This window comes from Schistocerca gregaria, chromosome 2, assembly GCF_023897955.1.
Source record: "Schistocerca gregaria isolate iqSchGreg1 chromosome 2, iqSchGreg1.2, whole genome shotgun sequence".
NCBI classification, from domain to species: domain Eukaryota; kingdom Metazoa; phylum Arthropoda; class Insecta; order Orthoptera; family Acrididae; genus Schistocerca; species Schistocerca gregaria.
In genome coordinates, this window is record NC_064921.1 from 1,015,198,048 (window position 1) to 1,015,224,550 (window position 26,503).

Consider the following 26,503-nt stretch of genomic DNA (forward strand, 5'->3'; position numbering starts at 1 on the left):
GTGCCAGCTGGGGGAGGTGTCACAGTACGTGGTGCCGGGTGACACGTCGGTGCTGCAGAATTCCAGATGTGCCACTGTACTGAGGCTCCCCTCCATAATGTTTTGGGTGCTACTGTAGGGTGCCAGCTGGGGGAGGTGTCGCAATACGTGGTGCCGGGTGACATGTTGGCGTTGCAGAGTTCCAGCTCTGCCCCTGTACTCAGACTACCCTGCCTAACGTTTTGGGCGCTGTAGCAGGGTGCCGGGTGGGGGAGGTGTCGCAGTACGTGGTGTCGGGTGCCACGTTGGTGCTGCAGAGTTCCTGCTCTGCCACTGTACTCAGGCTCCCCTTCATAATGTTTTGGGTGCTACTCCAGGTTTCCAGCTGGGAGGACGTGTCGCAGTACGTGGTGACGGGTGATACGTTGGTGCTGTAGAGTTCCAGACGTTCCACTGTACTCAGGATCCCATCCATAATGTTTTTGGTGCTGTACCAGGGTGCCAGCTGGGGGAGGTGTCACAGTACGTGGTGCCGGGTGACACGTCGGTGCTGCAGAATTCCAGCTGTGCCACTGTACTGAGGCTCCCCTCCATAATGTTTTGGGTGCTACTGCAGGGTGCCAGCTGGGGGAGGTGTCGCAATACGTGGTGCCGGGTGACATGTTGGCGTTGCAGAGTTCCAGCTCTGCCCCTGTACTCAGACTACCCTGCCTAACGTTTTGCGCGCTGTAGCAGGGTGCCGGGTGGGGGAGGTGTCGCAGTACGTGGTGACGGGTGACACGTTGGTGCTGCAGAGTTCCTGCTCTGCCACTGTACTCAGGCTCCCCTTCATAATGTTTTGGGTGCTGCTCCAGGTTGCCAGCTGGGGGAGGTGTCGCAGAACGTGGTGCCGGGTGACACGTTGGTGCTGCAGAGTTCCAGCTGTGCCACTGTACTCAGGATCCCATCCATAATGTTTTTGGTGCTGTACCAGGGTGCCAGCTGGGGGAGGTGTCACAGTACGTGGTGCCGGGTGACACGTCGGTGCTGCAGAATTCCAGCTGTGCCACTGTACTGAGGCTCCCCTCCATAATGTTTTGGGTGCTACTGCAGGGTGCCAGCTGGGGGAGGTGTCGCAATACGTGGTGCCGGGTGACATGTTGGCGTTGCAGAGTTCCAGCTCTGCCCCTGTACTCAGACTACCCTGCCTAACGTTTTGGGCGCTGTAGCAGGGTGCCGGGTGGGGGAGGTGTCGCAGTACGTGGTGACGGGTGACACGTTGGTGCTGCAGAGTTCCTGCTCTGCCACTGTACTCAGGCTCCTCTTCATAATGTTTTGGGTGCTGCTCCAGGTTGCCAGCTGGGGGAGGTGTCGCAGAACGTGGTGCCGGGTGACACGTTGGTGCTGCAGAGTTCCAGCTGTGCCACTGTACTCAGGCTCCCATCCATAATGTTTTTGGTGCTGTATCAGGGTGCCAGCTGGGGGAGGTGTCACAGTACGTGGTGCCGGGTGACATGTTGGCGTTGCAGAGTTCCAGCTCTGCCCCTGTACTCAGACTACCCTGCCTAACGTTTTGGGCGCTGCTCCAGGGTGCCGGCTGGGGGAGGTGTCACAGGACGTGGTGCCGGGTGACACGTCGGTGCTGCAGAATTCCAGCTGTGCCACTGTACTGAGGCTCTCCTCCATAATGTTTTGGGTGCTACTCCAGGGTGCCAGCTGGGGGAGGTGTCGCAATACGTGGTGCCGGGTGACATGTTGGCGTTGCAGAGTTCCAGCTCTGCCCCTGTACTCAGACTACCCTGCCTAACGTTTTGGGCGCTGCTCCAGGGTGCCGGCTGGGGGAGGTGTCGCAGTACGTGGTGCCAGGCGACACGCTGGTGGTGGTACCGCAAAGCACCGGCTGCGCCAGGCTGTGCCGCTGCCCCAGGCACGGCGGCGCCCTGCACCGCTGCGAGCCGCTGCCCTGCGCCCCGCCGCAGCCGTGCTGGATAGGCACCACGCGTATAGGTAAACACTCCACTCACCTTCTGTCCACACTGTTACTTGTCACTCGACAATTTCTGCTTGACAGTCACGTAGGCTTCCGATAGTTATCTTTATTTCAAACACACAGATTACATTTCTGGCGGTATGGCGAATTCTAAGTGAAAACCTTTCATAAACACAGGTCAGCAAAATAATTTGATATGTGCTGAAGTACTAAAAGTACCTTATGATTGAAACTGTAGTCGTGGTGATTGGACGCAATAGAGTTAAAATAACACTTTCTCGAAACCCTGTGTTTCCTGCCTATTCCGACGCTTAAGTCTGAAATTTGGCCCAAAGGTGAATATGACTTTCCTCTTTAATAGCGCATGGGGCGACACTACACGGCATAGCACTCGGGTTCGACGACACCTCATGCAGCAAGCTGTCGACACTTCAGACAAAAAGTAAACAGCTCAGACTTTCATGTCAGGGGTAGGGTGGGTCACTGATGTCACATTGGCACCAAATTTCGCCACAATTCTGCCCAACTAAACTGTAGATATATCACACGATCAGAAAATTGTCACAGCTCGTCTTAGCCACATTTCACCCATTCTTTTGGCGTCTCTGCGATGGAGGTGAGAACCGCGACTCCCAACGTTAAAATCGCGCAGTTTCCTAATGAGTAGCCGAGGGAAACATTACAAACACAGGGACGCTAATATCGGTAGGAAAAGGCCGCAGTGGGTGACATTAGGAGCATCAGTGGAACGACCCTCTTCCATGGGGCTTTGATTCCCACACGTTTCGCGGCTGAAAACGAAAGTTGGCAGTGTGATGATCAACAGGTAGACTTCTTTACAATATTTGACACTACTGACACACACTCGTGAATTTCGACCCTTTTCTAAGAACACTGTCGGGCTGCATCCCCGTTGAACCTGATCGCATCCGCTTGGAGCTCAGGGAGACGGCAGTTTTTTCTCTCACGTACTGGTTGGGACCACTGAGGACGTTCCAGACCAATCGACTAAATTTGAACGTGACCGAAAGCAGCTTTGGGTGCTTGTACTCTTTCAGAGCTACTATCTGCCCTTCTATGGCGTCATAAAGAAGGGATGCGACTTTAGGACCCATGACGATTCCATAGGCACTTGCAGATTGACAATCCCTTTTAACACTCTCCAATTCCGGATGGCCTACTATAAGACGCAAGAGCTGCATTGTAGCGACGGACGAGCAGCAGCGTACTCTGCCTGCTGGCGCCTCCTGCTCTCTTCGCGGTTTCTGTCTGTACAGGTGCATTTTTAAAATTCTCAGTAGATGTGGGAGAGAGGGATCTTTCGCGATTTTATTCAAGCATGTACCAATTTCGCAACCCTCCATGATCACGCCACAAGAGGACCAAAATAGGAGCACTGAAAACTCGTAAACATCCTTAGTTCCTTCGGATCACGTTCAGATTTAGTTGAATGGTTTTCAAGAATCCCTAGTCGTTCCAGAAAAAAATTGTGGTCGCCCTGCGCTCCAGACGGTTGCGATCACTTTCGATGGGGCAATGTTCTTAGAGGAAGGTCGAAAAGCCTGGAGGCTCAAATGGCTCTGAGCACTATGGGACTTAACATCTTAGGTCATCAGTCCCCTAGAACTTAGAACTACTTAAACGTAACTAACCTAAGGACATCACACAACACCCAGCCATCACGAGGCAGAGAAAATCCCTGACCCCGCCGGGAATCGAACCCGGGAACACGGGCGTGGAAAGCGAGAACGCTACCGCACGACCACGAGATGGGGGCAAACCTGAAGGCGTCAGCAGCGTAAAAGATTGTGGAAAACATCTTCGTGTTGCTCATCATACAGAGAACTTTCGTTTCCGACCTTGAAATTTGTGGAAATCAATGCCCCAGGGAGAAGGGGTGGTTCCATTGACACCCTTTATTCCACCCACTGCGGCCTTTTCGTGCTGATTCTTAGCGACGGGTTGTCTGTAATGTTTTCCTCGGGCACTGATAAGGAAACAGCGCGACTTCATCGCTACGTGTCGTGGTTCTCACCTCCATCGCAAAGGGGTCAAAAGAAGAGGTGAAACGTGGCTAAGATGAGCTATGACGACCTTCAGATTGAGTGACATGTTTGCAATGGAGTTGGACAGGATTGTGGCGAAATTTGGTGCCAATGTGATATGAATGACTCACCCCACATCTGACACCAACTTCTGAGCTGCGTCCTTTTTGCAGCGAGTGTGACATCTTGCTGAAAGAAGCGTCGTGGATCCAGAGGCTGTCGTAGTATGGCGACACGCTATTGCACCGTGACAGAGGAACGTTGTACGCACCTTTGAGCCACATTTCAAACTCAGTTGTCGCAACGAGTTTCAAAAAAGATGATACTCCAACTCTTTTGGGCAGTGTAGGTTACATTCAATGGTCAAAACTTACCTTAAAATACAAGTAGCTCCCCTCCCCCCAAAAAAGAAAAAAATTCCTAATTTACATAGGAAATAATAGGAGTAGTAGCAACAGTAGAACTATAAAATTGTAGTAGTAGTAAAAGCAGCAGTAGATTTCTTTTTCAACCTCCATTCGGTCGCGAAATGAAAAACACAATAAAAATCAAAAATGTTTCATTTGCAACATTTAGCTACATGTCTGCATAATAGCTGCTCCGACTTAGATATCTGTCGTTGGGTGGTACCAACCTTCCAAAACGGTCGCCATAAAGGGATGTGATTTCCGCCAATCCCCTACGCTGGTCTGGTGCTCGTTGTCTGTGCAAAAATTCTGTGTTCATAGCCAGCGGTTCATATGAGCGAAGAGATGAAAATCAGAGGGAGCCAAGGGAGTATGGTGGATGATCACACACTTCTCACCGAAAGCGCTGTAGGAGCATCTTCGTTGCATCTGCAGCGTGCAGCGCAGAATTATTGTAAAGAAGGAAACATGGAACTTGGGTTAGGTGTCCTGAATGATATCAGGCGAAATTCCTCAGGAATCACGCCACACTATGTGGGAGGTATTACTTTTCTAGGATTCTTTACTTGCTCACTGTGCACTCGCTGCCTCAATGTGCAAAGCAACAGGTTAGTAAATACGCTGTGCAACGAATCTGCATAAAGCCTTACCGGATTTTTACTGTGCTTTTCATTTTGTAACCGTCGCAAGTGGAAAGACATGGCCATTATAAATTATATCAGCTTACGTCCAGAAATAAATACTTATTGGGACACAGGTCATTGTACTTATGTACAGCAAGTAATCAGCGGAGGAGGCTCTCTTCTGGTTCATTTCTTATTGGTTGTTTTTGTCTGTGAACTTCGACTTCTTATTGAAATTCTGCTGATAGTCGTAGCACTTGAAAGTTTCTCCTACATCGGTTTGGTGTGCTGGTTCCAGAATGAGCATGTCGAGTGTCAATAATGTAAACACTGAGATGATATTCTATTTTCGTACAATGGCTGTTTCCATGAGTATATAATTGGTAACGGATAATGGAGAAAGCATTTGAGGTGTAGCTTGTGAATTTTTCGATTACTTTTCCAATGAGAAAGCTTTCGTCATCAGCACAGGTTTTCAGTTGTGAGAGCGCATTGTCAGAGAGTAATTAATAGGTTCTCTCGTGACAGAATTTCATCTACGTTTCTGTGATACTATACTCCGTACTGTTGTAGGATATCCCACTTGACCTTCATGAAAATGATGGACTCCGGAACATTCACACACCTTAATCGTGAACACTTGCATCAGATGTTGCATGAAAAGAAGATAGGAATGTGACGTGTATAGCTCGTTCTCTTGACATTTGATCTGGTACATCCAAATTTATGTCATGTAAGAGCGATGAGAATATCCCTGCAAGAATTTTCTCTGTCTGTAACTTTGTTCGAATAACACTAGGGTTGTTCAAACATGTACTGCAATCGCACGTTTGCGTAGAAGCTGGGTAACGTCTTTGAATGACCGATACGATAGTGGCACCCCCTGTATGCTATGTAGATAAAAAAAACTACCAAGATTGTAATTGTTTGGATTTTTATCATCAGCAGACCGAGGGAAAATTTGAAATTTATCATTTTTGCGTGCAAGATTCGTCTTTCCCATTTCTGCATCAAGGTTGTTCCTTCACAGGAGCAACCCATAGATTGCGCTGTAACGGTAATTCTGAACGTGTATCCGTTTTACCTTGCTGCACACTTTCCATATTAGTTAAAGTTTTTTTCTAGGGCGTCTACTAGATCATCATAGAACGACATGTGCTTTCGGACTTCAGGAATTGCCGTCTCACACTAAGATTGCTGCGCAACAAGAGTAGCGCATGGTCGCAGGAGAGTACATGTTTTGGACTTCCTGCAAACGTGTGGGTAACAGATGCATCACAAAGTGTAACTGAAATTTCGCAGAATTCGGAAGTTACTCTAAAGTTGAACTACTTGGGACAGCACGATTCTTATTGACAACCGCCTAAATTGTCCACAGATTCACCGTGAAATTCTGGTGGTTTAAGGACCAAATGCAATGTCTCTTGAGCCATAATGAAACGGTGCCTACAATTTAACCAAGGCCACAAACATGTGGACGATGCTGATGGGAAAAAATCCAGGTCTTAAACTATGCAATTACTATATTTTCGGCAATCAGAAAGACCATACGGGGAGGAAAGAGATTTTCCAACGACGAGGCCGTTCAGACACCAGTTCTCTTGTGACTCAGTGACCAATCAATGGATTCATTCCATCGAGGAATTGAGTGATTGGTAGAATGTTCCAACTGTTGTTTACAGAGACTTAGTGACTACATTGGAAAATAGTGTCATGCATATGCGTCACTTAGAAGGGTAGTGTAGAACTGCATAAAAGACGGCTTGACTTAATAATACCCTATTTACTCTTTGAAATCACCTCATAGGTAGGGAATATTCTGTTGGGATTAACACTGTTCAGTTAGAGTTATGTACCGTTCACTGGCTAAGGCCAACAAAAACAGAAATCGTTATATTCCAACGAGTAATGTACGATGGCAATAATTAACAAATCACGTTTGACAGTCTGTGGCTTGGAGAAGATTGGTTTTAGGCTACTTCAGTAACTCAGACTGGGATGCCAAAAGTACTCCGACAGCGATATACACATACACAGGACGCTACAGGAACGCCTACACAACGTATAAAATGGCAGTGCATTGGTGGAGCTGTCAGTTGTACTCAGGTGATTTATGTGAACTGGTTTCCAAAGTGATTATGGCCGCACGACGGAAACTGACAGAGTTTGAACGCGGAATGCCATCTGGAGCTAGACGTGTGGAACACTCAATTTTGGAAAGCGTTAGGGAATTCAATATTCCGAGATCCACACTGTCAAGAATGTGCCGAGAATACGTAACGACCGAGAGCAGCATCGTTTGCGTAGAGTTGTCAGTGCTAATAGACAATCAATCCTGATGCAATAGCCGTATAAAGCAATATGGGACGTACGACGAACGTATCCGCAGGACAGTGAGGCGAAAAGCCGCGAAATTGGGCGTTAATGGGCTACGGCAGCATGCGACCGACGCATGTGCCCCGCCCGCAGCGCCTCTTCTGAGATCGTGGCCGTATTGGTTGGACCGTAGACGACTGGAAAACCATGGCCTGATCTGATGAGTCTCGATTTCAACTGGTAAGAGCTAATGGGGTTCGAGTGTGGCGTAGACCCCACTGAGACGCCCCGCTAATCCCGCAGGACAGGACAGATAGTACAAATTGTGGAAAGGGGCCAAAATAAGTGGCTGTCAGCTACACTCGAACATACAACTTTATTATTTGATCAAACATTACATGATCCCAATTTTTTTTAAATAGACTACTTTAATATTTCAGACTTAATTACCGGCTGGAAGCCACTTTAGTTTAAAAACAGCTCAAGGCCAATTACTTAAAATGCAAGCATAATCAGAAATTTAAAAGACAAGCCTTATCTTAAAACAGTTCTTGAGTTAGGCTTAAGTACCAAGTTAAATTCAAATCGACTAGAGGCCGAACACTTAAACCTCCATAACATTAATTTTTTTTAAATACCAATGGCCTTAAGTGAAACAGTTCTTTAATTTAGGCTGAAGGCCCAAAACTTAAAATTCAACATCAAAACTTTTTTAAATGTCAAAGGCCTTATGTGAAACAGTTCTTTGAACTAGACGGAAGGCCTGCAGAGCAAACAACTCTAATTTAAAACAAAATCGGCTAGAAGCCATACAAGTACAAACAACAAGAACAAACTTCCTGGCAGATTAAAACTGTGTGCCCGACCGAGACTCGAACTCAGGCCTCTACCAACTGAGCTACCGAAGCACGACTCACGCCCGGTACTTACAGGTTTACTTCTGCCAGTATCTCGTCTCCTACCCTCCACACTTAACAGAAGCTGTTCTGCTAACCTTGCAGAACTAGCACTCCTGAAAGAAAGGATATGGCTTAGCCACAGCCTGGGGGATGTGTCAAGAATGAGATTTTCACTCTGCAGTGGAGTGTGCGCTGATATGAAACTTCCTGGCAGATTAAAACTGTGTGCCCGACCGAGACTCAAACTCGGGACCTTTGCCTTTCGCGGGCAAGTGCTCTACCAACTGAGCTACCGAAGCACGACTCACGCCCAGTACTCACAGGTTTACTGCTGCCAGTATCTCGTCTCCAACCCTTCACACTTATCAGAAGCTCTTCTGCGAACTTTACTGGCAGAAGTATACCTGTGAGTACCAGCCCTGAGTCGTGCTTCGGTAGCTCAGTTGATAGAGCACTTTTCTGCGAAAGGCAAAGGTCCCGAGTTCGAGTCTCGGTCGGGCACACAGTTTTAATCTGTCAGGAAGTTTCATATCAGCGCACACTCCGCTGCAGAGTGAAAATCTCATTCTATAAACAAGAACAAATTTTTAAAAAAATGAGCAGTATACCCAAGGGTGCTCAGATGTTCGAGGGTCGGCGTGGAATCCTGGAATTCAAACACTAACGCTCGCTTAGGTGAGACAGGCAGTCGGCCCAATCATTTTCAATCCGCTGGGAAACCAGCCGACAGACAGTCCACAGACCAATGATCAAGATCAGTTCCGCTCCAGACTTGTACCAAAACTCAAATGATGCTAACAGCGGACACTGGAACAACAACCAGACTGTATCAACAGACAACCCATAAACGGTGGGCGACCCAAATACACGTCCTCTGATCAGACGACCGACCAAACGCCCAAGCAAGGTCATTGCCATTCAAACGTGTGTGTCGGCAATCAGCGGGCGAGTGATGGCTGTCCTGTCCTTCCTCGCTACTCCACGCCAACCGACCAGTTCAGAGCCAGTACGCTGACAACCTTTCGATAATTTGTCAGTCAAACCACATAAACTACACACAGCTTCACGAACACTTGCACAGCGAACTAGTCGATGCTAACGGCAGTGACTGATCAAAACAAGGACGAATCACGAGTCGGCACACACAGCCAACCCATAAGCGATCGGCGGCCAAATATATTTCGTCCGGCAAGACGACCGACCGACGACCAACCAAAGTAGTCCCCCACTGAAATCATGTGTGTCGGCAGTCATCGGCGAGTGATGGCTATCCGCACCTCCCTGGCGCTACATGCCCCACTGGTGCTACAACGCGACTGCGCCAACCAACCAACTGCTCGGCCGCGCGAGTCATGGCTATCCGAACCTCACTGCTGCTCCAACCCGACCGAATTTCTGCTGCTTCCCAACTGTCCGACTGCCAGGTGCGAACTCCACTGCTGGCGCTTCCCAACTGTCTCCACTGTCCGGTCCAGACTGCACTGCTGGCGTGTTCTAACCCGTTGGACGACGCATGACGACCAGGAGGTAATAGCAGTGCAGCAAAGTTAATACAGCAGGGCCTATATCGATAAGCGCTGCTACTGCTTTTCAGGGACAGACAAGGCAGCTACTCAGTGACGACAGTAACTGAAAATTAACATAACGAGGCGACAGTACATTAAAAACAGGGTGTTAAATAAGGGATGGCACGAACACGAGCCACTCACGGCTCACCCACAAAGACAGGGATCCATGTTGTCAACCAGGCACTGTGATAGCTGATGGTGGTTCCATAACGGTATGGGCTGTGTTTACATGGAGTGGACTGGGTCCACTGGTCCAACTGGACCGATCATAGACTTGAAATGGTTATGTTCGAGTACTTGGGGACCATTTGCAGCCATTCATGGACTTCATTTTCCAGAACAACCACCGAATATTTATAGATGACAATGCGCCATGTCTTCGAGTCACAGTTGTTCAGGACTGGTTTGAAGAACATTCTGGACAGTTCGAACGAATGACTTGTCCACTCGTATCGGCCATCATGAATCCCTCGAACGCTTATGAGACGTAATCGAGAGGTCAGTTTGTGCACAAAATCCTGCACCGACAACACTTTCGTAGTAGGCTATAGAGGCAGTACGGCTCAGTATCTCTGCAGTATCACTAACCTCGTGTCTTGCTGCTTCGGTAAGTCCCTCGTAGCGCAGTAGTAGCTCTCAGTCGCCAGGTTCCATGTAGGTGGTGATCCTGCTGAAGTGGAGTGTTTAGGGATGCCAGTTGTTAACTGTCAACAACGTTTGTACTATACTTGTTTTAATACAGAAATTGCTTTGTTACACACGTCACAGAATCAGAATTTGCAATATGGCGGCTCTGCACTACGCCGTTATATTCGGCCCTTTACAACACATTTACGCAGTTTAGTCTGGTTCAAATGGCTCTGAGCATTATGGGACTTAACATCTGTGGTCATCAGTCCCCTAGAACTTAGAACTACTTAAACCTAACTAACCTAAGCACATCACACACATCCATGCCCGAGGCAGGATTCTAACCTGCGACCGTGGCGGTCACGCGGTGCCAGACTAAAGCGCCTAGAACCGCACGGCCACACTGGCCGGCAACACAGTTTTCTGACTTCACATAATGATAGACACTGCCCACGACACGTGGCGTTCTGATAGCTAATACCTTCACTTTATATCTTGTTTAACAGCTGAAGTATATACTATTGACCGTTCGTTTGGAGCCGCCCCAGTTACTGGACCGTGCGTTTTGAGTGGCTCCTCGCGACTAACTCGCCCTGTCTTCCCGAAGGACAAGAGAGACCCCCCCCCCCTCTTTCTCCCTCAGCCAATAAGGACACTTCTCTCGTTTGCGGACATTGTGACGAAGTTTGATTCGGAACACTGTCTCAGATTGTGAGATCCTACTCCGAAATAGTTGTATCTTGTCCCTACTAAGGTTGCACAACATTGCCTCCTACGATTTCATCACTAATGCTTCTTGATGACGTTTAATTGTTAAATGTACATGTAGCCTGGCTGCTACTGAGCATTCCCGATCGCATAAATATGCACAATACTTGGCTTAAATACGAGAAGGGAATGCACATATGCATTGCGCTATCCCATGATTTCTGTCATCTCAGTGTAATGCGATATACTACACGATACACAAAGAAATAATTTTCAGTATTATAGATACTCAGACGGAACAGCAGTAATTCCGTTTCCAGCGTGCCAGGAGTAGAAGCTCATCTGTATAAGAGGGGGGATGTGATGTTCTGGTGGCAGAGCACAACTCGCAGTTCTACCTGGAGTGCAACCTGTGCGCCTGCTCCTCCGGAGAGCTGACGTGCACGCGGCGACAGTGCGACAGCAGCGCCGCCGCCTACAGCGGCCAGCCGTGCAACTGCCCGCCGGTGTACGCACCAGTCTGCGCCGCCAGCGGCGTCACCTACGCCAGCGCCTGCCTCGCCAGGTCAGTGCTGTCCGCTGTCCTGCTGCTACTGCTACTGCTGCTGCTTCGCTGAACATCAGTCATACCAACTGAAATTTCTCTTCGCTTTTCATCTATCATTAGATGCAGAAATGTCTAAGGCAGTAGGTACCCGTCTCTTGCAGATCTCTTGAGTGTTATGGCCACTTACAAGTAACAAAATGTAATAGTTACACACCGAGAGTACGAGATATAATTTCTGTCCATGAACCTTTCCACACATCAATACTGGACTTGCCATATTCCATAGAGCTAAGTATACGAATAGATGCTACAGACTCACTGAATAAAACAAGCACAATGCTGAATACCGGTACATACCACAGATAGGTTTTAGCTTAATCTGCCTCATAATAAACCTATTTTCTTTTTCCTTAAGGGTGTGGGGAGTGGTCATCAGGTTTCTGACCACTACGATTGTCTCCACGGTCTCAACCTCTTCATTTCAGAAAAGCACTTAAAGTCAACGTTCTCAATTATTTGTTGCATATATTTCAGTCCAAGCCCTCGCCTGCAGTCTTTGTCCTCCACAGCTCTCTCAAGTCCCATGAAGGGTACGCTCTGATAAGCTGGCAGACATCTTGCACCGTCTTCTGTTTTCTAGGGTTTAGCATACATTTCTTTCTACACTAATTCTATCCAATAAAGCACAGCAGAGCATATCATGAATACAGGGTGATTAAAAAAGAATACCACAACTTTAGGAATTTAAAAATCTGCAACGACAAAAGGCAGAGCTAAGCACTATCTGTCGGCAAATTAAGGGAGCTATAAAGTTTCATTTAGTTGTACATTTGTTCGCTTGAGGTGCTGTTGACTAGGCGTCAGCGACAGTTGATGCTAAGATGGCGACCGCTCAACAGAAAGCTTTTAGTGTTATTGAGTACGGCAGAAGTGAATCGACGACAGTTGTTCAGCGTGCATTTCGAACGAAGTATGGTGTTAAACCTCCTGATAGGTGGTGTATTAAACGTTGGTATAAACAGTTTACTGAGAATGGGTGTTTGTGCAAAGGGAAAAGTTCTGGACGGCCGAGAACGAGTGATGAAAATGTAGCACGCATCTAGGAAGCACTTGTTCGCAGCCCAGGAAAATCGACTCGCAGAGCTAGCAGAGAGCTGCAAATTCCACAATCAACTGTATGGAGAGTCCTACGAAAAAGGTTAGTTATGAAACCTTATCGTCTGAAATTGGTTCAAGCATTTTCTGCAGCTGATAAGATTAAAAGAATCGATTTCTGTGATTTTATCCTTGCTCAAATGGAAACAGATGAATCTTTTGTTTCACAGATTGTGTTTAGTGATGAAGCAACTTTCCACACTAACGGAAAAGTCAACAGTCACAATGTCTGTATATGGCGCACTGAGAATCCGCAGGAAACACCTCAGTATGAACGTGACTCGCCTAAGGTGAACGTTTTCTGTGCCATTTCAGCCAATAAAGTTTTTGGTCCCTTTTTCTTCGAAGATGCTACTGTAACTGGACTACAGTATCTGGAGATGTCAGCTCGAACAAGAAGCACAACAATACATATTTAAGCAGGATGGAGCGCCACCACATTGGCACTTATCTGTCCGTGACTAACTGAACGTCAATTACCCGAGGCGATGGATCGGCCGCCAGGCACCCCTTGACAGAGCACTTCATCACTGGCCTCCAAGAAGCCCTGATCTTACCCCCTGCGATTTTTTCTTATGGGAGTATTTAAGGATATGGTGTTTCGGCCACCTCTCCCAGCCACCATTGATGATTTGAAACGAGAAATAACAGCAGCTGTCCAAACTGTTACGCCTGATATGCTACAGAGAGTGTGGAACGAGTTGGAGTATCGGGTTGATATTGCTCGAGTGTCTGGAGGGGGCCATATTGCACATCTCTGAACTTGTTTTTGAGTGAAAAAAAACCTTTTTAAATACTCTTTGTAATGATGTATAACAGAAGGTTATATTATGTATCTTTCATTAAATACACATTTTTAAAGTTGTGGTATTCTTTTTGAATCACCCTGTATTATTAAAATTATTAGGTTTGATTCCATTGGGAGTCAGGTGTGCCCAGCGACTACAGTAATCAGTCGCAAATAATTTTTATTCCACATCCACATTTTGGTCACCCTACGGCCGATTGACAGGAGTGGTCCAGCTAAGACTATGTGCATATATGCCGGTTTGAAGATTTAACTTACATTTTCTGCATTGAGAACGGCCAGTCTGTGACCGAAATCTGGATGTGGAATAAACATTCCTTGTGAACAACCACTGTACGCTTTACTACCTGCGATTATTAAAACTGCTCTATGATATTTCTCTGTGGTACATCATATATGTACCTATACAAGACTCTTAATCCAGAATTACGTGCTATGTTCTGTCTAGAAAGAACTTTCCAGTGGCAAATCTAGGTTGTTGTACCTTTACGAATGTAGTTTATTTAGCAGACGGCAGTGTAGCACTGAACCAAGAGCATTTTGGTCATGGAGTCATTATTCTGCTATCAGGAAGAAGTGAAAGACACTAGACGTTAATTCTATAGATCAGTTCAACTTCGTTTTTTGTTGATGGCTGTAGACTGTGCTCTTTTCTAACTGCGGGGAGAATGTGTGGACTTTACGGACCAACAGAAAATTTGTGTCGACAGTGGAGTTAATTCCATCGGAATTTCTGTACAGAAGTTGACAGAGGGGCCATGGGGACTTGCAGGCAATGGCAGTTGCTTTTCAACAGTAACTGTAAGTTACTTACTGCATCAACTCTCTATGTAGTAAGTTTTTGAAAATAACCACAAGTCGTACAGTATTTTTTGTTTACTGGTTCCGCTCTTCAAATGAACTACAGCATCATCATAATATACACTGCAAAAGGTACAAATTGAGATAATACGGACACGTACATTGACGTTACGTACTGTAAGTATTTTACTTCCTGTATGGTGATTCACGTTTAAAGTTGTCTCACAGCACTATAGATTAAACTGACTGTATTATAGTAGTTAAACTTACGTATAAAGAACATTTAAAGTATAGTAGTAAATGACGATATTGGTAGCGCCAAATATTAAATTAACTTTTCATCAGTACTTGCGATGTCCATGGTACTATTACCCAAAGATAATTTACAATTACAGGAAACGAAATTTATGTTTTAATGGCCTCTTTTAAAGGTTTGTGTATAGACATCTCATATCTGTACGTATGTGCTAATCTTTCAAAAAATACATGTGTAACAATTAAAATGTCTTTCAAAATGCACCATAAAAATATATATTAAAATGTATTTCCAAAAATGCATTCAGAATAAGATAACACAGCAGGTATTATATTTTGCTTACCTATTTACGGTCTGCCTCACTCTTGTTTACCTGTATATTACATTATCATAAAATTTAATTTGTGTTTCTGAGTCAGTTACGGTGCCATCTGTAGCGAATAGTGACAAGTTATAAAGTTTCTTACAGTGAATAATACTACACGTATGTCCACCAATTTCGACCCTATTTAACAATTCATTTTCCATTGTACTGCACTATACTGGGGTTTAAAAACTACCTAAGTGTAAATATAGACCATACAGAAGCACGTTAAGTTCTTGTTTCACTCTGTATCCGTCTCTGATTTCCTCGTTTATCCGGCTCACGTCTGCTTTAGGTAAGACGCGTTGTTCGTTATGAGCTGCGTTCCGGATTTTAACTCTTGCAGATCTTGGAACGAAGCCGCGCTGAAAGCATTCTCGATTGAATTTAATTTTTATGTTAATCGGCATAATTTTTAATTTCAACCTTAGTTACTTGTGGACTTTCCTCTCTTTGTAGCAACAGAGCCTTCCTCAACACAAGATATAAAATTTTGGCTGTCAATCTGTTCCTACGTGCGTCGGTCTCTGTCTCGCCTCCAAAAGTAGTTCCTTGCAGTTTGGTGACAGGAACTGCATTAAAGTTTGCTTGACAACATTTTCTAGCATAACTGAAAGACTAACTTCGCTGGAGCAGCAGTGCGTCAATGTTGCTGTTTAAATGTCTGTCCAGCAGCAAAGACACACTCGCCTCCCGCCTGTTCCGGCACCAATCACCTACCAGCTACCAGTCGCTACAACTCCACCTAACACGCAAACCATACATTCTTCCGCGTGGTAACGCGAACAAACCAATCTCATGATTGAAACTTGTAAATTCTTTTTAAGGTTGTAGTGTGACAGAGTAGGGTCATACACTTTTCACATTTCAAGCTTCTGGATTTGACTGTGCCCTCGACAGCTACTGCCATTAGTAAATCAAAACATTTTTCTCACGGAGGCTAGATTCGTACCATACTATATGCAATTTCTCTAGTGTGTACCCATACCCAGTGTAATATAGTGATAAGAATAATTAGTTTCAAAACCAAAAGTATTTCTCTGTATGTTCAAGCTGAAGGCCAAACATTCCCTGTAGTCATTTATGTAACTAATAAAGACACTATTTTAGTGTGTTTCTTTCTGTACTATAAGCAATATTTCTCCTATTAATTTCTCTTTATTTCTGTCTATTCCTGTCATTATTACTCTAACTTGTCGATGATTACCTATAGACTATTCCATATGCAATATTCCTATGACATCTTTTTACATTCTCACTCGATTGCTCCTTTTCAATCTCAGAAAGCAGCCATATTATGTTGAGTTTGTGTTCAATCTAAACATCAAATTTACTGATTTTGGCTAGCTTTACTGCGAGATTTATGACAACAAGTAAATATACTCCCCCTCCTCCTTGTGCTATAACAACAACTACTACTACCAACAACAACAACTACTACTACTACTATTACTACTACTCCGGCTACTGGTAGCAGTAGGAGTACCCCTTTTAGCCTCCTCATGATTTGGTCGTCTTTGCTGTTGAGAATCCTGGAGTCGATTTCCAGCATCCAGTTGCCGGGCTCTGTCCAGCGTGTCCTATTGTAATCCGTTTGTTTGTGTTCGTATCTTACTATACTAGGTTATAGATCAGTGAATTTCCCACAAGGGCAGGAGTTTTGTAATTTTTCGGGAAAAAAGTTCCAAAGAATCCTGGCACTGGCGACACTCTGCAGATGCGGGATGTTGGTATCAGTTGAAACTCAGCTCCTGAGGATGATTGCCTGTTGTGGCTGAAGAAAACAAAAACCACTTGGAGTTTCTTGGAGTCAGGCAGATGCGCTCCTGGATGTAAGATGTGAGTTGTGGGGACCATGAGTGCCAGAGTAGATATTTCAAGGGTGTTGCTACTATCAAATCGGACTTTAGTGATCGTCAGTGACCGATGAAGTTCTTCTCTTCCTATCGAAATAGTAAAAGACTATACGAGCGATTTTGCTAGGTCGTTTCGTGGTTTTATGGTAAAGTATAGTGATTTAGTGAGTGTACAAGTGCGCAGCAGGAATATTCATGATGTACGATCAGGAAGCCGTTAGCTATCCGCAAGTGGTGTTTAACGAAGGCGCCAGAGAGACGGAGTTGGCGATGTACGATTGAAGTCTATCACTTTTGTTTCCAGGGAAAGTTGAATTTGAGCTTTTGTTGTCTTTGTACTGTTATCTTCTTTGACTTTGTGGAGATTACCGGCGAGCATTGTCAGAAACTAGCTGATGACGATTTATTGACAGTTAGCATGTGTGCGTTTCAGTCCATTCATCAGATCTCGGAATATTTCTGAATGCAAGTAGATAGAGCAAGGAGACAAAGGTTTAAATGAATTTTAGGCCTGACAGGCATCACAAAATATTAGGGTGCCTTCAGGAGTAAAGAATTAGGGAATTATGACTGCTAATTGAGACATGATTCACAATTACTTTGATTTATTCCAGTAAAATTATTCACAAAACAAATGGCAAGCAATTGCAACATTAATGTGATAAGGCCTTCAAGTAACTGACGTAGGAACCGGGTGGAATGCCAATAATTGTGCCAGTTAATTAACTGTAGTCACGAAGTGCCCCGTCATTGTCGCGATGTTAATTGATAACAGACAGAACAACACAAGAGAGCACATCACACCTGTCGTTGGAGCTGGAAGCAGACTGTTCACTGTGATTAAAAACGCAAGTTTTGCAAGTGAAGCTTGAAGTGATCAAAATGTTATAAAATGGTGTTAGTTTCCCTACACCTCACTCACAATTATGGCTGGATCACGCCATGGTTTTGTCGGTGCAGGATGAAGCCACGGAGCCAGCGGGTGCAGAGCTTAGCACACTGGACTCGGATTCGGGAGGACGACACTTCAAATCCGCTTCCAGCCATTCTGATTTAGATTTTCCGTGATTTCCCTAAATCCCTTTAGGCAAATGCTGGGATGGTTGGATGATTCCTTTGGAAGGGCACGGCCGACTTCCTTCCCAAACGTTCGCTTATCCAAATGGGCCGATGACCTCGCTATTGGGTACTCTCCACTCAAATCAACCAACCAACCAAGCTGAAGGGACTGAAAAATCAGCCACTGATGGAACCGACGACCCTAGCCACTGGCAAAGTGCAAATCAGCCCAAACCTTCACGAACTCCCTCGATACATCAACTGTGGTGGCGGCACTCAGTTGTGACCAAGGTAAAGACGGAGGCTCAGATTAAGTTGCAATCAAGAAAAACGATTCAAATGGCTCAGGGCACTATGGGAATTAACATTTGAGGTCATCCATGCCCGTAGCAGGATTCGAACCTGCGACCGTAGCGTCAGCGCGGTTCCAGACTGAAGCGCCTAGAACCGCTCGGCCACACCAACCGGCTACGATGAAGAAGTTCAAGATGAAGCCCAAAATGATTTCTGCTCAAATGTTTGCTACAAGGAATCATCGCATTGCGGATTTTTGCGTCTTTTTCTGAATTCAAATTTTATGGGCTCTGGATGTTCCAAAGGCCGACTGATAAAAATGCTCCTTAGGACACGCTAGTTCCCTCAGCTCTCCGTTATTTGTTTGACGTGTAACGTTCGTCCTACCATCTTATACAGAAAGAAGTCATCCCTCTCAACATCTCTCTCTGTGACCAATGAGCTGGTCCGAAGTACGTCCTACCATGTTACGCAGAAATATTCATCTTTCTCTCCATCTCTCTCTGTGAGCAGTGAGGTGGTACAGCCGAAATTCTTTGTCTAAGTTACTGTTCATTTAACTGAGCCAGCCCATGTAATAAATGTCTTGTGTAAACATTTGAATACAACATCTCATGTCTTAAAAGCTCCAAAAATTGAGGTTAATGTGTCACGTCGTCAAAGACCCAAAATTACGTGTCTCCATTCCATTTTTGAGCTTTTTATCGGCGACTCCAATGTTTTCTATCGCTGTGTCTACAAAGCTTTAGATGCCCAGAGTGGCTTAAAAAAAAGTGTTTTTCTACGGACTGTTGACCATTTGACTTCCCCCCCCCCCCCCCCTCCTCCAAGGGCAGGCCTTCTCCTAAATGTCTCTGACTGCGAGGGTGGCGCACTGTCCTCGCTGGTCCATGTTCTTTTTGAATTATACAGAATGCTTTCAACGTTCTCTCAGTTCTACAAGGCAGGGGAATCCGAATCAAGAGTACATGATGACTAAGGTTGCGTAAGCCAGTTACCGCTAATCACTAATCCTGCTGTTAGTCATATTCCTCATCGTCAGTTACGTATTTCGTTCAGATGGGTCGTTCGTTACGAATCTGCATACGTTACACTATTGTCTACGGGAAAAACTGTCGTGTAACAATAGCTACAATTAAACTCTCTTTTTTTCGAGCACCAGTAAGTTTCAGCGGCAGAGTTAAAAGTGAATCTGGCGACCCCTGTTTAAACTATCTTTAACCCAGGGGTGCAAAGGCGTTATCTAAGTTCATCAAGGGTGAGAGTCCACAAGTACTTTCAGGTCTGCCACATCGAGCTGAAGGCATTCATTGATGATTACATCCCGCAGAACTACAGAATTGTGGGGATGTTGACTTCTGTGTTTCACCTGCCTTTCAAAACAGTCCTAGAGATTGTCTATACGATTCAAGAAAGACAAGTGTATCAGCGGTGCAGTTGAAATACGTTGGACTGCCTGAATGTGTGAGTGCTGCCCTTAAGCATAGCAGTTGTCATCTGGGAAGATACGTCTCCAATCCCTCGGGATTAGGAATATTTTATGGTTAGTGTTCTTTTGCTGTGTTACGTGCCTATTGGTGAAACATTACTCCCTGTAGGCACGTTGAAAAGTCAGCTTTGACACACATACAAATTCGAAAACTTTATGAGGAGGTGGTCATGGTAAGATCCAAACACGATGACTTGTTTCTAGTACTAGTCTGTCACGTCTCGAAGTCTCCTAACTTCGACGATTTCGTATAGCCTACCGCCACATACACACAGTTTGATGCCAGGACGTACGGCAGCAGTTGATAGTTTACAGTGGTTCATTTCTTCTTCTAATAAAAAGAGCGTGGGATTTCCTAACTGTGAGTTGTTACTTGATCAGGGTATGCTGACTCAGTAAATTGTCCCTTACAGGACTTTCCATACGGTGGGACAAACTCTCGGAGGTTCGCTGATCGTTTATGGAGAGGAATGCTTAACTAAGGTCTTCTAAAGACGTCTTATTGTCTCCACTGTAATTGTTTTTCGTAGGTCGTTGCTCCTAACATAGCCAGTTTCAACAGTGGAAGTCACTGCGGTTGTTGAGAACGCTACTGGTCAGTACAATCATGTTCCAACTCTTAGACTTAACAAAAATGGATTCCACCTTATTTATTTGTCCAAGTGGAATCTATGAACATAGTAAAATCAGTGCCAGTAAAAATTTATAAGACATTGAAGCACTAGGCCTCGTCGACGTGTGTATCTTCAACGACGCCATCGCATGTCTGTCTACAAACACATAATTAACCTGGACAATAAACTTGGCACAAATGGAACAGCACCAAGTGTGGTATTGAATGGACCGATTTTTTCCGTGGATGTCGAGTTCACTCTTGATGTTGCCACAGGGAGTACTGGAAGTGGATGGTTTACTCTCGCTATCGTCCGATGTGAGAATGCCTCGCTACCTGGATTGGAATCATTCGCCGACCGAGATGTCATCGCTTACAAGACCTGGCATTGTGGAATAGATGCTAAGAGCCAATCTAGACCTAGTTATGTATATAGTAATATACCTTTTACAGTGTATAGCCGCTCCTGACGTCTACATCTACATCATTACTCTGCAGTTCACATTTAAGTGCATGGCATAGGGTTCATCGAACCACAATCATTCTATCTCTCAACCATTCCACTCCCGAAACAGCGCGAGAAAAACGAACACCTAAACCTTTCTGTTCGAGCTCGGATTTCTCTTATTTTATTTTTATGATCATTCCTACCTATGTAGGTTGGGCTGAACAAAATATTTTCGCATTCGGAAGAGAAAGTTGGTGACTGAAATTTCGTAAACAGATCTCGCCGCGACGTAAAGCGTCTTTGCTTTAATGACTTCCATCCCAACTCGTGTATCAGATCTGCCACACTCTCTCCCCTATTGCGTGAAAATACAAAACGAGGCGCCCTATTTTGCACCCTTTCGATGTCCTCCGTCAATCCCACCTGGTAAGGATCTCACACCGCGCAGCAATATTCTAACAGAGGACGAACGAGTGTGGTGTAAGCTGTCTCTTTAGTGAACATGTTGCATCTTCTAAGTGTCCTGCCAATGAAACGCAACCTTTGGCTCGCCTTCACCACAATATTATCTATGTGGTCTTTCGAACTGAAGTTGTTCGCAATTTTAACACCCAAGTACTTAGTTGAATGGACAGCCTTGAGAATTGTACTATTTATCGAGTAATCGAATTCCAACGGATTTATTTTGGAACTCATGTGGATCACCTCACACTTTTCCTTATTTAGCGTCAACTGCCACCTGCCACATCATACAGCAATCTTTTCTAAATGGCTTTGCAACTGATACTGGTCTTCGGATGACCTTACTAGGAGGTAAATTACAGCATCATCTGCGAACAACCTAAGAGAACTGCTCAGATTGTCACCCAGGTCATTTATATAGATCAGGAAAAACAGAGGTCCCAAGACGCTTCCCTGCGGAACACCTGATATCACTTCAGTTTTACTCGATTATTTTTCCGTCTATTACTACGAACTGCGACCTTCCTGACACGATATCACGAATCCAGTCGAACTGAGACGATACCCCATAGGCCCGCAGCTTGATTGGAAGTCACTTGTGAGGAATGGTGTCAAAAGCGTTCCGGAAATCTAGAAATACGGAATCAACTTGAGATCCCCTGTCGATAGCGGACATTACTTCGTGCGAATAAAGAGCTAGCTCCGTTGCACATGAACGATGTTTTCTGAAACCATGCTGATTACGTATCAATAGATCGTTCCCTTCCAGGTGATTCATAGTGTTTGAATATAGTATATGCCACGAAACCCTACTGCAAACCGACGTCAATGATATAGGTCTGTAGTTCGATGGATTACTCCTACTACCCTTCTTAAACACTGGTGCGACCTGCGCAATTTCCCAATCTGTAGGTACAGAACTATCAGTGAGCGAGCGGTTGTATATGATTGCTAAGTAGGGAGCTATTGTATCAGCGTAATCTGAAAGGAACCTAATCGGCAACTTGTGCCATAGCCTAACAGTCCCATCAAACGATACACGTGAGGCACTCTGGTGAGTGTCTCTCATACGTGCTACCTGTGTGATGAGACGGGGTGTCCGGTGTTGCAGGTGTGCGGGCGCCGGCGACGGCGAACTGGAGGCTGGCGCGTGCCCGGAGCGTGATCCCTGCTCGCGACACGCATGTCCTCGCGGCCAGCACTGCGTGCCGCTGCGCAGAGCGTGCCTGGAAGGAGCGCCGCGGCACGCCTGCCGACAGCACCACTGCGGTCAGTAGCCGCCGCCGCCGCCCCCGCCGCCCCCGCCGCCGCCGCCGCGCCCACCTAACACGCTGCCGTAGCTCTCCAGTGTGAATCTGCCGCTCTGCAGCTGATCTTGAAATTCTCTTGCAGTTTAAACCTAAGTCCGGCACTGAGACTCAAACCCTACACTCTGGCCTTCGCTGGCAATGCTCTCACAAAGTGATCTTTCCAGGGATGGACCTCGACGTTTGATCCGAGTCAGTGGTAATCGTGGTCTGGGTATACAAGGGAAGAAGGAAGTTAGATTGAGCTTTACGTCCCAGCGGCAGACAGGTTACTACAGACTGATCACAAGCTCGAATTTTGTCTGAGATGGGAAAGAAAATCGGCCGTGCCCTTCCAAAGGAACTATCCTGGCATTTATAGAACTCATGGTAAACCTAAATCTGGATGGTCGGACACGGATTTGAACCCTCGTCCTCCCAAAAGCAAGTCCAGTTGCATGGGGGCTTAATTCAAATGCAATAATTTTAGTAGTTGTGTGTCCGGTTACGCAGTCTCGTAACCGGTTGGCCCTGAGATGTATTAGTACGCAACCTGACTGCATAAAATAACAATAAAAATGACAAGAAAGTTCTGTTAACACAACTTATGAATTAAGTCCCCTGCAGCTATAAAAGCTACGAAACAACAAAGCACAAGTGTAACTGTTCTGTGTGTGGTAGTTCGATTCAACGTACATGTATCTGGCACTGTTCTTCCTCAATACGACAAGATATTTTAAACACCATTTACAATGAACTAATTGAAAAACCCGAAATACTATAATTGCACATAGAAACCAGAATTACAAGTCTAACACATGAACACGAGCAAGATTCTTTGTTGACTGAACCTGTGACCAAGAGGCATTGTCATTAAAGAAATGTGAATTTTTTTTTACCTCAATATATATTGACTAAAAATACAGTTTGATCATTGCAACATCTTCCATCTATACATTACACCAACCGAACAGCATCTACTCTCTCGCCCAACAGAACAACAACTGCACTCGACATCCTCTGAACTAGTACTGTCCTCGACATCCTCTCAACAAGTACTGCTCTAGACATTCTCTCAAAAACTACTGCGCCAGTGGAGGCGGCGGAATAATAATCTTTGGCGCATTCTCTGGCGCTGTGGCTCAGTGTAGCCACTTTTCACAGTGGACTAACCACTGCGTCACTTTGCTCGGTGTCTAGGTATACAGTACTTCAATAGAAATTAGTGAGTCACATGTTCTGTACCAATAGACAGGTGGCTATAGTATTTATATTTAACACATGGTTATTCATAAGTACCTACACGGTTTCAGAGGGCGACTCCATGAAATAAATATACAAATACAAATGAATTTTTAATACGATTTTGTTTAAATTGATCTAAAATGAATAAAAGAATTTGTCCTAGGCCCATCCTGATTTATAATTGTGAGTATGTGATAGTTATGAAAATGCTTGTAAGGTTTAAAGTGGAAAACGTACAGTACATGCAGTAGGTAACAGTAAAGAGGTAAATTAGTATGTAATGCCATAGTAAGATAGTGAACTATTTATGCATCGCTTATGTATTGCATGCGCCCCACGTGTTTCAGGTCAGATCTAATTAATATTCTCATAGATATTAGGGGGACCACAAGCCTACCCATCTAACTCATGTTAATTTAGGCAAGTATTTGACCCATTTCTGAAAAAACTATTTGATGCAGGACCTTAATATTTTACTGTATGTTACATGATGCTAATAGAGTCAACTGTGCTAAATTCTACTTTATCCATTTTATAGGTTTTAAGAAATATTTTTAACTTTATTAACAAAGAATATTAAGTATTTTCTGTCGAAAATATTTTTTTTTATGAACTTCCTAATGGGGGAATGTTAATTAATGCAGTACGAGAGGTGGCTTTTTATGTTATGCAGAGTCTCAGAATATTTCAGTCATTTATCTATGAAAGTTTCTGATATAATGGGGCATATGTACTGAAAATTTTAGTTTGCAAGAAATTGAATTTAAAGAAAAAACTTTCGAAATTTGCTACTTACAGTTAATTAAAACTGTCCTGTTGCATATGATGGCCTTTCTTTGGCTCATTTGTCGTCTTCCTGGAAGTTTATCTTTCTTTCTTGGTCATATTAGATGCAGACCTGTCTGCATTGGCTATTCTCATTTTATTGCAATGTTGCCGCCCAGTAATCATATGTTCACCTGGATTAATTCTCAGCTTTTTGAGTAGCCAACACTTTCCAGTATTACCACAATTGAATGTAATAACACCATCATTAACTCCTAGTTACATTGTATGCATGCCTGCATATACAGTTGTAGGACAGCGGTTCCAAATTATGCTGTTGAAACATTCATTTGCGTCCTGTGTCTGTCCATGCAGACATTTCCTTAGAAGGTCATGATGAGCCAAGTCTCTGAAAATAGGTTTAATTGCTGTAATAAAAGTAGCAGGAAGAGAATGCTGGCGAGAATAAGATTCTCCAGTTGCCTGAGCCCTATAATATTTCCACCACGAATTTTCTCCTGATGGACACAATCCATGACATGGCTTATCATCAGTAAAGGACTTATAGAAGAATATGGCCCAAACGTCACTCCTCATTGGCTCCAGATTTTCTTTATTTCTCCTATTTGCCTGCCCGTAGTATACCTGCAAGTTTTCTATTTGAGTTTTAGTTAACTGACCCTGTCCGGTCAAAAAAATTTCCATCTTCTAGTTTTTTTCCAATCATATCAACAGTTAGATTTCCCAGCCTTATTCCCATACGTTTTTTAACATGGCCCACACATTCCATTTTGCTGATAATGGCATCTCCACATGGCTTACAGTTCACCACATTGTTGTATGCTTTACTGTCACCATCTCCCAAATATTTGGTGTGCCATACACATTTTGTTTCTACGGAGTTATGAAATATTTGTTGTACTTCATGAACTTCCATACCACCACTTGTTCCTCTAAACGTAGCCACACAGTTGTGTTCTTTATGTTCATTGACTTTACAACATTTGCAATATTTAGACATTATCTCCACATCTAACACTTTACCGGTGTCTACACTCGTCGCAGCCACTGCTCCATTCAGAGAAATATGTCCTCTTTCCTGCCAACTTCCATCAAGTGCAACTTCAATATCCGAACATCCATCATTTTCTTCCACTGCTTACCTAGCAGCCAGTTCCATGCTTTCCTCACTGACCTCACACACAGCTTTCTCTAATACTGCTGTCAGTTTTTCAGATTAGTTTGGTGGTTGATGTAGGTTCATCACTGTACAAAATGTTCTCCCTGCAGCCATTTCCTTGCCAGTAGATCGAAAGCCATAAACTAATCTAGTATTGATTTCATAAGGGCCACTTGCATCTGGTTTTGAATAACTCATAAATGAAATCACAGCTGAGCATTTAGTGCAAATTAAATCAACAGCAATTGCTAGGCCTTTTCTCCCACTGGCACTCTCACAAATTTTCACGCTCTGTGACCCACTACACTGTCTACATTGTACAAATTTAGAAATTACATCTGATAATATTCTCAAATTTATAATAATGTTACTGCACCCCTTGTCACTTAGAGCACATTCGTTGTAACTCTCTTTAAATGGTGAGAGATTCTTTGATGATGCGTTTGTTGAAGAATTACAATTAGGAACATCGTTGCCAGGTGACATAACCGTTTGTACAGAAAGCTTTCTAAACTTGTTTCCCCTAAATTGTCGTTTCATGAAAATGCCTTTACTTTTCGTCATCTTCAATACACACAACAAAACACACGTAAACAAGCACTGCAAACGTAAGTATAACAACTACTCGCAATCACAATTGCACAAAACTAACCAAGTGTTTGAAAGCGTGTTTTTTACAAACACCAGAAACAAAAGAATACCGACCGTTGCATTCCAAGTATAGCCAACAA

At 44.5% G+C, this 26,503-nt stretch overlaps 1 protein-coding gene across 1 annotated transcript in view; it reads left to right on the forward strand.

The window, feature by feature from the left end:
- Positions 1 to 26,503, forward strand: part of LOC126335509 (reversion-inducing cysteine-rich protein with Kazal motifs-like) — a 328,118-nt gene that overhangs the window by 264,263 nt on the left and 37,352 nt on the right. The window contains exons 11-13 of the mRNA XM_049998864.1: positions 1,786 to 1,965; positions 11,523 to 11,709; positions 22,408 to 22,565. Of these exons, the coding sequence (XP_049854821.1) occupies positions 1,786 to 1,965; positions 11,523 to 11,709; positions 22,408 to 22,565 (525 nt within the window). The remainder of the gene's footprint in view (positions 1 to 1,785; positions 1,966 to 11,522; positions 11,710 to 22,407; positions 22,566 to 26,503) is intronic.